This window comes from Ambystoma mexicanum, chromosome 2q (genome assembly GCF_040938575.1).
Source record: "Ambystoma mexicanum isolate Mex_15411 chromosome 2q, UKY_AmexF1_1, whole genome shotgun sequence".
NCBI lineage: Eukaryota > Metazoa > Chordata > Amphibia > Caudata > Ambystomatidae > Ambystoma > Ambystoma mexicanum.
In genome coordinates this window covers 305284123-305299608 of record NC_090924.1, presented here as the reverse complement: position 1 = coordinate 305299608, position 15486 = coordinate 305284123, and the positions used below count along the sequence as shown (strand labels likewise).

The 15486-nt window shown below is 44.4% G+C and overlaps 1 protein-coding gene across 1 annotated transcript in view; it reads right to left on the bottom strand.

Annotated features, from left to right (window-relative positions):
• The window catches only part of RPUSD1 (RNA pseudouridine synthase domain containing 1), a 124306-nt gene that overhangs the window by 93441 nt on the left and 15379 nt on the right, over positions 1 to 15486 (bottom strand). Inside the window, exons 3-4 of the mRNA XM_069647271.1 lie at positions 3579 to 3702; positions 1762 to 1864 (exon numbers count right to left, since the gene is read on the bottom strand). Of these exons, the coding sequence (XP_069503372.1) occupies positions 1762 to 1864; positions 3579 to 3702 (227 nt within the window). The remainder of the gene's footprint in view (positions 1 to 1761; positions 1865 to 3578; positions 3703 to 15486) is intronic.

Sequence of the window (15486 nt, the reverse complement as noted above, 5' to 3'; positions counted from 1 at the left end):
TTAATAAACTTAGAATGACTTTCTACCAGTCCTAGATAAGACAAAACCCCATGTTTATCTTTTGGAGGGATTGTTTGCACTACAGCTTTGACTAGGTGATATACCTTCAGATGACAAGCGGAGTCCCAAATAATCAATGTCCGATGTTCTAAAGCAGAAATTGGACTTTTGCAATGTTAATCCTGCTTCAATTATCCTGTTCAAGACAGTCTTTCAATTTGAAGTCATGACCCTCCACGGAGGATGCCATGATTAGTATGTCCCCCTGCTAATGAAATACCCCATCGGTGACCAAGAACATCTCTCATCACTCTCTGAAATGAGGAAGCCGCTGATATGATACCTAATGGCATCCTCTGGAAACTCAAATGGCTTGAGTAGAGAACAGACTAAAAGGAAAAATTTAACAGATGACCTGTCAAACGAAAATTATACTGAGAAGATACTGTAGGTTTTCAATATTACCCTTAATTAAGTTCTATAAAGGGAAGAGTCATTTCGCCACTACTGTACGGCATGGATATTGAATCACAGGCCTGGCGGTTGAACTTGGTAAAACTAGAAGGGAGATTATGGAAAAAAAGTCATTAGTCTCCCGCAGTCTCTGCCAATTGCCACTCTCTGCTACGAACTTGGAATGAGCTCACTGACTGTGTATCTTGATTGGAAACTGGTTCAGCTATATAGATCAATGTTGGTACATTTGTCTGACACACTTTATGAAGATGTTCACTCCTTGTTGGTAGGGGTGTCAAGCTGTTATGTAATAACTCTGAAAAGGGTGGTATTGGAAATTCTCACTAGAACTGATAAAACTGCTGAAGATCTGGTACTAAATTTTAACAGGTGTTAAAAGCTTTATTTGCAACAGATGTGATCAAGAAAAAATATGCCGTAAAAAACCTTAATCTACATAGGAGCTTTTCACTGTTGTATAAACCTAGGGGTATGTTAGCGACATATCTAAGAAAGTTTCTTAATGATAACAGAAGAGGAGACTTTCTTAGATTCATAATGAATTTATTACCCACTATGCAATTACTAGCAGTTTGTGAGAAAATGTCAGATTTCAACAGTGGTTGTGCTCTTTGTGAGGGGCTAACGGAACAAACAATTAACCATATCTTGATCAGAAGCTTGGAACATTAGAAAAAAAGAGTTAAGGTCTTTGGATGCTTGGTGACCCGTGTGAACTGTCTCGAAACGGAGGACTTTTGGTGGAGGCTGGCTAGACATGAAACGTTGTTGAGTTTAGAAACAAACTTGATGGAGGAATTGGGTTTTCTGTGTTAGAGTAACACAAATCTCTTTACATGTTCAGAGGACTGACTAGATAGTGCTTTAAGAAACTTAAGAAATCAAAGTTTTAAATTATGAATTTGTTAATCATTTTGTATGATTATATGTGAAAAATCATTTGTATTTTATTGTAACACATTAACATAAAAGATAACATTTTAAAAAAGTGCCTTCTTGAGTGATGAACATGGTGAGATCTCTGGACTTGGGGTCAAGAGTTATTTGGTGGTATGCCGATGCTAAATCTAGTGTAGAGAAAACTTTAGCACCAAAACGTGAGACTAATCAATTGTTGGGCAAGGAGAAACGATGAACCACCACACACCTGTTTAATGCTCTCCTGTCCACACACAAGCAAATAAAGAAGCAGAGTGTAATTTAGGACTCGGCATTCAAGTTATTCCCACCGTCCTTTGACAAATGTTCTGGTATATGTTCCTTCTCCATTCATTGACATCTCACCTTCAGTCTCTTCAGTGCACATCATATGGGTCATTCCTTCTGCTGTGTTCTTGCCAATCGCATGGGTGATCATCATCTGCTGCTTGCTCACACTGCCGCGTAGCTGCACGAAGAGAAATAAGTTTCCCTGAGCACGCACAACAGTGACACATCAAAGGGGAGAGTACCTTATATTAGAATACATACTACCACAGTCACTCGCAGTGGTTTTATCAACCTGAAATTTTTCAATAAAGAGCATGCCTATCAGTGACTAGAACGTGTGACCCGGAAGAAAGAAAAATTACCCCTTTTAATTAGTGTGCATTAATCCATTTTAGCAACAGCCTTCTAATAAAGAAAGCAGAATGATGCATGGTTTTCAAGAAAAATTGCCTTTTAATTCTGGACAAAGCTTTTCAGTGGCGTAACAATCTTTCAGATGTTTTTTTTCCACAGAAACTTTCTCTGATGACATCAACAACGAGAACCTCGCTGTGACAGTGCACGGTCAAAGCTTGCATGGCAGCTTTAGTTTTCGCAAAAACTCACCTCACTTTTTAAAATGAAAGCACTACCTGGGTTATTTTGCACCCAGAGAAAAACGACACGGATCGGTCAAAGTAAAGGGAGACAAGATCTCTGTGGGTTTTGAATGATATATGCAATTATTTGCTTTGCAGATTTTCCCGCAGGTGCCAAGTGCAGGAAAATGGACATCGTCTCCATCTAGCATCTGATTTTGATATGGGAGTAGAGGCAGGGGTAATCAGTAGGGATTCATTGTAAGGACGCTTCCATTTCTTTTTACTTGGCGGCTGCCATTTCTGGCCACTGCCATCACCCCCTCGTTCCTCTTTCTCATCAACTTCATTGAACACAATGAAAGGAAGCTTGTACCCTTACCAGACACACTTTCCGTATCCACATATGCAGGATGTTATCTGTGTGGTCTCTTCCCTTCCATTCCTTCTCAATCCAGCTACATCAAATAATGCCCGTGAGCAACAAGCCCCGCTGTGCCTGTTTTTGTTTGTCTGTTTACAGAGATATACTGGCAACAGCGGCCAGGAGAGGAGAGAGGTGCTACATGCTTGTGGAACTTGGCAGGGTTTTGGCCCGTTCCTGTCTACATCTGGTAGCATTCTCTGGACATAAAGGGCAAAAGGGACAGGAAAAGTAGACACACGTCTCAGACTCCATGGGCAGGAAGTTTCCCCAAGACAGTTGGGCAAGATTATGGTCATTCAGTCTACTGGGAGGCGATGGGGGGGGGGGGGAAGATGAAGAAAGTTGCATAGAAGATCCTCTACTTCTCGTTTATCCTCCTCATCTTCCCCGTCAGAAGAAGAGTCCAGGGATGCTGACATATGGGTGAGCTACATTCTAAAATGGTGATATTGGATATTGTTGAGTATCTGAGGGAAAGTCTAGATTTCCCATTCCCAATGTCTCTTTCCTCCTAGGTCTAGACAACATAGCAGAAGGAGAAAGCCTGCCGGTCTATGTGCTGACGGTCTTATAATGTGTGAATAAGCTTAGTTGGATAAGACCTCAATCTCCAAATCCCTCATTAAAATGTACAACTTGGAGACGGAAGACACAGTCTTGGCTCCAGCAGTACAGGCAAACCAGCGACTCTTTGATCTGATCAGATGCACAGTGGTTTCCTGTGAGGAAGTGACCCCAGCAGATTCAGTTGACCTCAAAATAGAGGTTACATTAAAGAAGCCCTTTGCAGGCTCAAGTGTGTCTGTAAACAGTGTTGCCAACATTTAGCATTCTTCAAATGCACTACATTCACACAAATCATACATGGAAACAATGGGTCAATTTACCAGTGCTAGATAAACCTTGGTGGCAGTGCGTTCCTTGAAACATGTATAGGCCCTGGCGGCGGCAGCTTTGCTGAGGGCAACACAGAGGGCGCCACTGGTGGAGAAATCCAACTGATGGCAAAACCTGAAATGTCAAACAGTACTTCAGAAAAAAAGAGAAGCAAAAAAGCGACCCACTGAATTTAGTTTTTAGTGTAACTTGCACATGATTTCGTCACATAGACATTCTCATTCTAGTAGGCAGGGATGAGGGTGTTTGAAGAGTGCTGTCACGAGGAAACCCTGCACAGAATATTCTGCACACAGTTCCCTGCTCAGGCTTGCATGCAGAAATCACTATTCTGAGCTAAGTGTACTGGCATGAATCTAGCATATTTTGGCTGTTTTTATATTCAGCACGCATAATTTGCAGATATCACTGAAGCAATGGTGCCCAGCACTGTAGCTCTCAAATGAACGCATTGGCACTGCACACATGTGATGAAAGGAACCAAAAAGGAAGATCTCGGATTCATGTGCCTTTAATCACAGGTGTGCAGGGACTCGTTCATCCATCTCTTAAAGTGCATAGATTGATCAGAAACGCAAAGGGGGTCAGAGGGCTTGCACGTACGCAGATGCTCTATCAGGTACACTCATCGCAGAAATGCATCTGAGATTATCTTGAAAGAGCACCAGTGTTCTGCACAAATAGTTGAGAAAATATACAATCAATGTGTACATATTGATACATATTTCCAATGAAGTCCAGTGGCCTGAACAAAAGTAAAAGATTTCAGGACAAACTGAGTCTAAGAATTTCAGACGTCACTCAAAAATATGCTTTACTATATCCCAGAACAACATCCAAAATTTTCTGGTTCTGGATTGCCCAGACATTTTAAGGCACTAGTGAGTGGATGGCAGGGTTAAGTGCCAAAGATGCCCAGATCCAAGGTGTGACCACATTCACATGCTATGGGGAAGCTCGAAATGCAAACACATCTGGCGTAAGTATGAGAGGGGAAAAAAGCCAATGTATTTATTTTTTCATTTATAAAGCATGCAGTTACACCCACGTAGAGGTCATAGTCAAGACAGTGGAGCTACAGTATCAGTTACATACAGGAAGTGTTCGAGGTCATAACAGTGAGAAAACATCAACCCAAACGAGAGTAAACAAAGAGCCAATTTTTAAGTGATCTCCTGAACGCCCAACAGGATTGTTCCGCTCTCAAGGCGGGCGGGAGTGGGTTCCATTGTATTGATGCAAAGGTGGGGAAGCTTGCACTGGCTGCTTTTGTTCGTCTGAAATTCGGTTGTACAAGTCTGTTAGTATATGTCACTTTAAGGGGTCTGTCCGATTGGGCTGTGGTGATATTCAGAGAAAGGTAGGGGGAGCTGAGTTGGAGAGGCTTCTGTGTGTGATGGACAATGCCTTGAAAATAATTTGTTTTCGAAATCAGAAGCCAGTTGCCAGCTTTTCTCGCGGCCGAGATTTGCTCCAGTTTAGGCATATTAAGAGCAGCTCTGATGGGGTTGTTCTGGATCACCTACATCTTCTGGATGTTGTGCAGTGAGGTGCCAGCAAACAAAGCATTACAGTAGTCTAGTCTTGACCCGATTATAGCCCGGGTAATGGTAAGGCAGCTATCCAGAGACAGGAAGGACCTGGATGCCTTAATCAGTTTTGCTGTGCCTTTCCTAAAGCACAGGTGGGTAAAAACCAAACACCTCTATAATAATGTCAAAAAATAAAAAGGTAAAATAACTCATCACAAGCATATAAAATGCAGTTGCAGAGTTTGGTAGGTGTTTTTTACAACCATTTTGGAGCCAAGAAGTATGGAACAGTCACTAACACAGTAAGTGATCTTGGAACATGCCGAAAACTGCACAAAGACACTACTGTATAGAATACAAACAAGACGCTATTTGTGCCAACTTATGCAGAAACCATACTAATGGTTTAACAGAACAGATATGTTAAACTGGATCACGTATTTAGTGAGCGCAGACCCCGAGTAAGCAATTTAAATCAAAGAAACATTGTCTGAATAATGAAAGAAAGCCTATAATATTTGATGAAAATGATATGTTGTGCAATAAATCCTAGAGAAATCATATTTATTTATTTGCTTATGGTTTACAACAAACCTTTGCAAATGAGACACAATAAATATGTATACATCACAGCCTAAATCTTCATAACTCAACCCAAAAAAGCTAAAACAAGACAATTTATATTCACAATAAATATGTATACATCACAGCCTAAATCTTCATAACTCAACCCAAAAAAGCTAAAAACAAGACAATTTATATTTTAATTGATTTAAAACTTTTCCACTAAGAACATTCTTAAAATACCATTAAAAACAATAGTAAAAAAAATATTTGAAGATAAGTGACAAGCTTGTAAAGATCTTAGGCAGGCCAAAGACTTTGCGTTTGAGTGGCCTCCCATCATATTTGCTCACAATGCTTCAGGATCAACACATGCAAGATTCCAAACGAATTCAGAAAAAACTCGCAACTGCAACAGAGCAGGACATCTTAGAAGCAAATGGAACACATTTTCCCTAGCAAGTACAAGTACATCATTACAGTATGTAGTGAGCCAGCTCAAGGGGAATGCCACTTCATATACATAACATTTCATTGGTCTATAAAACTTGAAATCAAAACCACCTGAAATGGTCTCTATCGTCTGTCTGGAAAAATCTTCAGACAGGGATATGGGGGTCCACATTTCTAAAGGGCCTTTCCCAAGTGACCATATAAACGATATTTCAGGGTGGTTTCAACAGTCTTTATAGAGTTTGACAACAAAATCATAGTTTTTATTTTGGCAGGCTCTTCAATTAATGTTTGCATGGGCATATTCAAGTCCGCTAAAAGAGCCATGAAATATGCTCTAAACGTATTCAATGGAGATCAAAGACTAGCTCATTCAGAAAAGCCCATCTCTGAATACAGCATAGATGTGAGTGACGTGAGAAATGTCCGATATAACAATAGTTGATTCCATTGAATACAACTATGAAGGGATTTTAGAGCTAGTTCATATCGAATCACCATGATCGGTACATATGTCGGTAAAGAATATAGAACTCACCTCCACAGAGTTGCTTCATATTGGTCCATCTGCTCTAAGACCCAAAGTAGTGCAAACTCCAGGCTGCATAATAACTTTGCAACAACCTTCCCAAGGAAAAGTTTTATTACCGGGATCATGGAAAAGCAGCCATATTTATTATTTATCTTTGCCATTTATGCACCCAAAAGACAGGCTTTCCTCTTCAACATTTCCCTGTGAACCAGCTTTTATGTTACCGGACAGGCGGTAACGTAAAAGCCCAGATACATTAGAGTGCCATTCAATGACATTAGAATGTCAGCCAACGTCAACCTAGTGCCATTTACGTACAAAGCAAAATTACGTTTCTTTCCTTGCAACATGTCTTCATAACCCTGTTGGGTTCGTTTTTAGGCCATTATCTTTCATATAAAGTGCAAAGGGAGTTAATCGTAGGAGCCCAAAAGGGGTGTTATCCAGCCAGCCATGTCAAACAAAGATCACCAATCTTTGGTACTAAAAAAGACACCCTGTCCAAGACCTCTCCTATATCGGTGACGTATACATTAGAAAGACAAGGGGCTAGAATACACCCCTGCCGTTTTGAGTTACCACCCTCCTGGACAACGCCCTATCACTACTGAGCCTCACCTGTATTGTAGTGTTTTCATCCAAGTATACCAGAATAGCTAAAAGGCCTGGTGGAAAGCTGCATCGTTTCAATTTATTCCATAGGATCGACCGATCCAGTAGGTCAAACGCTGTGGAAAGATCAAAAGGTTGGCATACGATGATCTCTGTATGCTAACTTCTGAAAACAACTCCTCACAAGATATCAGTTACAATCCATACCTATTGACACCTGAATCCCACACCTATTGACACCTGAATCCCGTCTGGTATTTACTCAGAACTTGACTTCGTGATCCATTCTGCATTTTATTCTAAAAGAATACCTGTAAACAGTTTTGAGTTTGCATCTACAAACGTGATAGGCCGGTAATTATCAGGAGATAATCTGTTACCTTTTGTTTAAAATAGGTAGTACATAGGCGTTTTTCCATGTTTTAGGCGTCTGCTGTTGATAAATCACGTCCCTAAACAAGAGGAACAATATTCCAGACCAGAGCTTTGGGGACTGCTTAAAATCCATGTTGGACAGGTGAAGGGACCACCTGCACGAGATCTACTAGCACACATGATACTTTTTTCCACATCCTCAATAGTAAAGTCGAGAGACCACAGGACCTCACCCAGCTGTATTCCTGCTGCTTGAGCATCACCTTGTTTACTATATAATTGGGAGAAGTGGCGAATCCACTCCTCCTCCAAAATGGGATTTGCCTGGGACTCACGTTGGTTATAGTCAATAGCATTTATAAGGCACCAGAAATTAGAACCCGTTTGTCAAGGAGTGTGTTCAACATAACCTCACCATCCAGCCGATATAAGCAATGGCGATAAGCTATTCCCCAATTTTTGTTTTTCCTTTTTTATGAGGGTAACTGTTGTATCTTGCCCTGTGTGTGTGGTGGCAATCGCACATTCCATTTTACAATGCCACTGTGTACATCGGGGGTGATGACAGTTATATTTGACAGTTGGTCTCGTGCTTGAGCCTTTGTGAGACTGAGGGAGACCGCGTTTGGGGTCTTATATGCTGTTGGTCTTTCAATAAATACCTTACCCGACATCGATTGCTGCTCCTTTGTTTACGACCGTAATCTTAATCATCTTGTCAGCCTCACTGTTTTTGATGCTACAAATGGTTTTACGGGAAAACTGATTTTGATCTTGGACCATGATGGAAGTGATGCTTCGTAGACTTGCTCAATCAAGGCACTAAAACAGTGGTTGTAAGGCCTGACATATTTGCTAATTTATTGAATCCACTTTCTGCTCAAAAAATGTCTTTGGAAATAATGCATTGATAATTTGATTGAACCATGCCACTTTTTCATTCTATTTCGTGCACCATTAACATTTAAATCGCTGGGCCTGAGCGATCTCCTGTCTTCTCATCATAATTCCAAAAGAGGCGGTCAACATATTATGATCACATGATTTACTCTCCCCAACTTGAAAGCCCTCCTACATATCTAAAAGTCTTGTATTAACAAAAATGTAGTCAATAGTAGACGAGGACCACCCTCTATGCCACGTAACTTGTTGAGGACCGCCATTAAGTTGGTAATTTAGTGGGTATGAACCCCAATCCTCAAATGATTTCCTCCAATGATGGCCATGTATATGTTTCCTATACTTCCTCCGGATTCCTAAACTGTAGTTGCTTAGCCCCCCCACAATCCAAGATCAGGTCTTCAGCAACTAACACTAGGCCTCCTGGGAATTCAATATACCAATCCTCAATCAGTGTTAACATTCCATTGATTATTCCCACAAGGTCCCCATGTGCAAATTGCCATTTATATATTAATGATCAGAAAATGCGTAGAAACTCTGTTCACCACATCTCTCAGTAACACGTCTAAGGTGCTTTTACCCATTTCGTCCCGAGTTAGGATAGTAAAAACAGAGCCCTTCCTTAGTGCAATCAGTAGCCCTCCGGATGGACAACTCCTCTCCCCCTGTGCTGCTGCAAGCAGTAGTCTGGTATCGGTCAATAATGGGGCACTCAACTATCCACACCTCATGAAACAGCAGTATTGTAAAGTCCCTTAAGAATTCACATAAGGCCACATTACACAATAGCTCTGAAAAACCTCTTGTATTCTGCAGACACATGTGAGAGGGCCCGACTGACTAAGGAGTCAGATTATTATCCTTAAACTGCTGGAAAAGTCCTGGAATGCTGACATTAATGTTCGTCTGTCACTACCATCAGTCAAAAAGGAGCCCTTTATAGCCTGTGCACCACTCTCCAAGTCACACCTTGGCATGTACCTCTAGCCAGCTGCGACACCACCCCTGGGCTTCTCGATGGGCCCACAACCCCCACCTTCTCAACTGACTCAAGTCATAGGGTATGGAGGTCATATCCAAGTTTACACAGATTTACAACCTCGTTCAAAAGGACTGCATAAACCAGACTTGAGGGAATAGAGATAATTACACAATCATTCCTATGGGAATTGACAAATTTGACACCCTCTGCTAGCTATTAATCGGAGACCCTTTTTTTTAGAATAACTCAATATTCTGGGTCTATTAAGAGTACCAGGACCACCCACATCAAACAGGCATTCCAGCAATAACTCCTACCGGGCTACGATTCTGTACCTCTATACCGACCCTGGCCTTTTGCAAAGGTTCCTGTCTCAAACGAGGCTAAGCCTCCCCCCTCGCATTTAGCTACAAAGTTTGACAATGTACGCTGTTTTGCTGTTTCTTATTTTCAACCACATCCTTCTTTCTCATTGCACAGCTATTGTGAGTGACGCCACCTCTCATGTCATCATTAAGGACACCACTCTCTAACCTCACATCACCCCATATTTCCTCAACATTCATCGTCTGACATTACACAATCTTGGTTTCCTTCATTATTGGAACAGGATTCCCATTACGCATACCACCAATATTAAGTCATTTTCCATTATCATCCTTTATTTTCTATATCATCAGTTGTTGTTTATGGAATTTTCGCCGCAGCCTTCTTAAAAATATTACATAAGAGTCGTTGTTTCCTTAGATTCCCCCACTCAATTTCCACCCCCAGAACCCTTATAAAATGTCTCTGGCATTATAGAGGAAGAGGTTACCTTGCCAATGGGGGACTGGGAAAATTCACTCTCTGGGAGGTTCCCAATTGTTAATATAGACACGTGGTTGTCTGATATCAATATACTACTCAAAATGGCTTTAGGGCTATGCAACTGCACCTCACTGCCCATCCCGAGTTCTTTTAATTTAGACTTGGTAAAACCCTCCCCTTCATCATCTTCCAAAGGCAACTGCAGATTGTGTAAGAATTTCTTGGATGATGTAATGTCCCGTTTACCGTTCCTGCCCTTATTATCTTTCTTTTGCAGACGTTTTTTAAAATTGAGATTTACGTGCTGCTAATGAGGCTTTCAAACACAACTAATTTCTTTTACATTTCACACTTTTAAGATCAATGCAACCCCTTTCCACCCCCCATTCATCCGATAAACCCTATTAGAATAAGCTTGAGTACCCTCTACTGACCAATTTTCCACTCTCCCTACTTGCAGGACTAATAGCTATGGCATTCGGGAGATCCAGTGTTTTACCAGTTTGCCAACAATATTGCAACACAACTTCTCTACCATAAATAGTACCTGTTGAGGGTCACACCAAATGGGTTTATGTCTTTACACCTGGGTCAGACCCTCCAATAAGTCATTTTCATCTACATTGTGTGTTGATGGGGAGGAATGTTCCTCAACCACACTCTCTTCCTCAACAAAGACCAGAGGGGTGTTTTACTATGAGGAGCTCAACTGTAGTCGTAGGGGTGGTGTCTGGAGTCCCCTGGGTTCTTTTTATATATCTTGTTGCTCCAAGACACTTGGCACTCCAAGAATCAAGTTTTCAAGGATAGCCGTTAATGCTCCAAACACACTCTCCTGTGTGACTGGGACCACTACCTTATCCTTACAGACAGGCTGAAATTATTAATAATAATTAATTATTGCTTTGGGATTGGCCCCCTTCTTCCTTGCGCCTTTCCCGCCCTGGCACTCTTCATCGCCTGCACCAGGTGAAGGCCATAGCAAGAGTAAAACCGTCTTTCTTTGCTGAAAACACGAATGGGGATGATATTATGTTGTGATTCACAAGACCACCTTGCTCTTTATTCTTCCGTTTGGCCAAATTTCTAACCATTGCGATATCCTTTACTTGTAGCATTTCAATTTATACAAGCCCTCTAATCTTGAGCCATTTTAGAGAGTTCTATAACTCCAAAGATTCAGCCAGTAAACCACACAGACACTAATGGCCCGATTCATAGAATCGGGCACAGAAAAGGGGCTAGGGCCATGTGCCGAGAATGAGTCTGTTCGATGCGCGGCATGCATATTCATGGATTCCCCGAGGCATCCATAGCCGTGGTGCAAGTAACAGCAAGCTGCGCGAGTAGCACCCCCAACACGCCTCCAAGCACACCAAAAAGCAAGTGAAATGCCTAACACAGCGCAAGGCGTGCCCCTCCACCAGCCAAATTGCACCCCAACACCTTGCAATCCCCGGCCACAGCCCCCTCTAGACAGGACACCCACACCCTAAAATCCCCATGACCCCACCCTGCAGGCAGCCCCCTCCACATGGGACACCCCAGCCCCCATCACCCGTGACCACACCCTGCAGGCAGCCCCCTCCACATGGGATACCCCCACCCCAGTCCCCATCACGCATGACCCCACCCTGCAGGCAGCCTCCTCCACATGGGATACCCTCACCAGAGGCCCCATCACCCGACCCTGCAGGCAGCCCCCTCCACATGGGACACCCCCACCCCAACCCCCATCACCCGTGACCCCACCATGCAGGCAGCCCCCTCCACATGGGATACCCCCAGCCCCTATCACCCGTGACCCTACCCGGCAGGCAGCCCCCTCCACATGGGATACCCTCGGTCCCCATCACCCGTGACCCCACCCTGCAGGCAGCCCCCTCCACATGGGACACCCCCACCCCAGCCTCCATCACCCGTGACCACACCCTGCAGGCAGCCCCCTCCACATGGGACATCACCTGCATGCTGTACCCTGACATAGTGACACATCATCAGTCCATCGATTGTGTGTCGTGCACCTTGATGTGTTGTGACACCACCCAGAACATCCACCGGAACATGTATCCTGCAAACCAAAATGAGTGCATTCACCTGGGCAACAACCATGAGTGCGGCAGCTGCTCAACACACAATTGCCACAATCATCTTCCAACATACACATGTAACAAGTTAATGTTACATTGAGGCCCTGAGTTCGACAATGACAGAATTAAAAACACCCTCGATGTGTGCCGCATGAACAAACACTGGCCAGATCTCACAGCCTCATTGAGCTTCTATTTCTAGAACATTTCCTAACAAACCCATCACTGGCAATCAGACAGTGTACCATGCACCGAGACAGCTGAATTGTGCAGCCAATGTGTGAAAACAAAGAAATGCCAAAATTGTACCCCAGTACAAGAGGTCGACCAACACCAGAGACAATGATAACTGAACAAACACATGCTGGTGAAGGGGAACGCACTACATGTGCGTTACACAGCATCAAGAAAATCATGTGCCAAAATCCTGAACGTGCAACACTCCCACGGTCACCCCACCCACCTCCCTCACAAACACAGTGAGGGCTAATACACAGTGAGCTGCACATGCGAAAGGCAACGCCATTTGACCGTGCACACCCAAACTCCCACTTCGCACACCACCACCGGTCAGCCACATGTGTATACTCACGCCGCAAATAACCCCCGAACATGACACATGCATGTAAGGAAACACAAACATGACCAACAATGGTCAGAATCAGGGCTACTAAATGGACTACCAACCCGGCACACTGGAAAAATAACTGACAAACAATGACCGTGAGAGAAACAAATAAATACATTTAACCGTTGTATTAGTTGCATACAGACTGTAAATGAAATTTTTTTAAATGTCCATGTAAACATTATAAATATAACAATCTTCAAGTGCATAAAAATATTTACACTAAAAGAAAGAAAAAATTGCAATAACGCATGGTGAACCAGGTCAATAAAACACACACTTAAAAACTAAGTACAATATAAACATGGAGGATAGTCCACAGTCCACCTCCTCCTCGTCCCCAATCTCAATCAATGTCCGGGCCAGGGCATCATCGAGCACTGCGTCCTCTTCCCGAAGGTGGGCTGCCGTTCTCTCCTCGAGGGCTTGCAGGGCCACTAGCATGGACCTCTCCATCCCATCCCACTCCCTGCAAGTATCCTCGAGAATGGCAGCCCGCCTCCTTGCTCGACGCAGGGCAATCTATACCCTGGCCATGGTGACTCACCTCCAGAGCCTGGTGCCTCTCTGCCCCGATTTGTTCTCCATATCGCACGAACACGGAAGACATCCTCGATCTGAGGTCCACATTTGCGTCCTGCCTGACGCCGGATACTTGCCCCCTTGGGATGGTATGCCCTGAGCACATAAGCTTCCTCCTCGGAGCCTGCTGCTGCCATAGCACCTGGTGCCTGCTTTGTATGGACACCCTCCGGCCTGATGACACTACCCGGGGGTGTCTGGCCCGTGCCCTCCTCCTGGGTGCCTGCTCTCCCTCCATTGCCATTGCTCCTGTCGCAGCCTGGATCGGCATGGTGACCACCTCAGCTGATCCACTGTCGACTCCCAACTCATGCAGGGATGTTTGCTCCACTAAACAGACCAACATGGGAGGGACTGGTGCACAGGGAGCCCTGGTGGTATGTGGGCCGGAAGGCGCCCCGGTGTATGACTGGCGCACAGAGGAGCAAGACGAGGAGGGGGTTGCATTAGTGGCCAGCCCACGCAGCACATTCGAGACCAGGAATGCTACTAGCCAGTTCAGGAGATACCAAACATCATTGTGATGATGTGCAAGCACACAGGTGCCTGCATGTACATCATCACGAATGACGCCGGTATGCTTCCCAATACCAACTAGTAGGGTTACCACTCTGTCCCGAATGGCAACATCCGCAGGCATTGGGGTGTCGGTCTAGGTGGAAACAACCGACACCTGCGGATGGGTCCGGCCAGGGGCATGCCAGCAGGTTCATACTGCTGCAGGCACTAACCCAGGGACAGGATTTTGCACAGACACCTCCCCTGGGTCAGGACCGCAGTAGACACCCACCTCACCACCCCCTCCTGACCCCATGGACTGGGTTACTACGGCCAACCTGGATGCCTCCCGAGCGTCTTCCGCAGTGGATGGCCCCTGTGTCTGCTCACCTGCCCCCCCCACCCCGCTGTCGAGGAGTCCACGTCCATCTACGCCCTCTTGGACTTTCCTTCAGCAGCTTTGGCCGATGGTCCAGACGCGGCACCAGCCTCCTCGCTCCCCGATAATGATGTGTCAAGGGAACGTGGCTGGGCCTTGTGCCTATGCCTGATAGAGGCATCCCCGCTGCCTTGCTCCACAGCACCGTCTCTGCCCTCTTCTTCCAACGCAACTGCAGATAAGGAGACATAGAACACAAACATCAGGGTACTGCACCGATGTGTGCTTGGCACCAAACATTTTCACATGAAGTACACTGCCAAAGGGAACAACCATCATCACCCTCCAAAACACACAGGTACAAGCAATGTCGGTCCTTCACAACAGACAATCACATCCGGGGACATGGCACTGTCACAACCTATCAATAGCGCATGATACACACACATGCATCATGGGCTCATACACATATCATGCACACACATCACCGGACAGTCCTCAAGCAGTGCGCTAAGCAATCACATCAGAGTCCCCTCAACAGCAATCACGTAACATGACTAGGTCACACATTGAGATGCGCCGGTTATATCCAACCAGGAGAGATGGCCAGTCACATTTTAGCCACACACATGAACACCATGCATGCATATGAGGTTGACAACACCACCTCATATGTCACTTCTCCCATAGGCACATCTCAGACATGTAACAAACCACGTGACACGTTGTGAAATGCTGGAGTACAACACACAATGCTAAAGCAAGACCATTGAAATCACACATGGTTCACTGAACACATGTAGAACACTGCCTGGGACATGCACACAAATCCGTACAAGAAGCATACTTGCTACAAGCCCAAGGTGCACACTCCCACTATACATTGACCTGCACTGTGGAGGCCAGCAACACATGGACACTCACATGACGACTCCAGACGTTGCTGTAAATCGCTGAC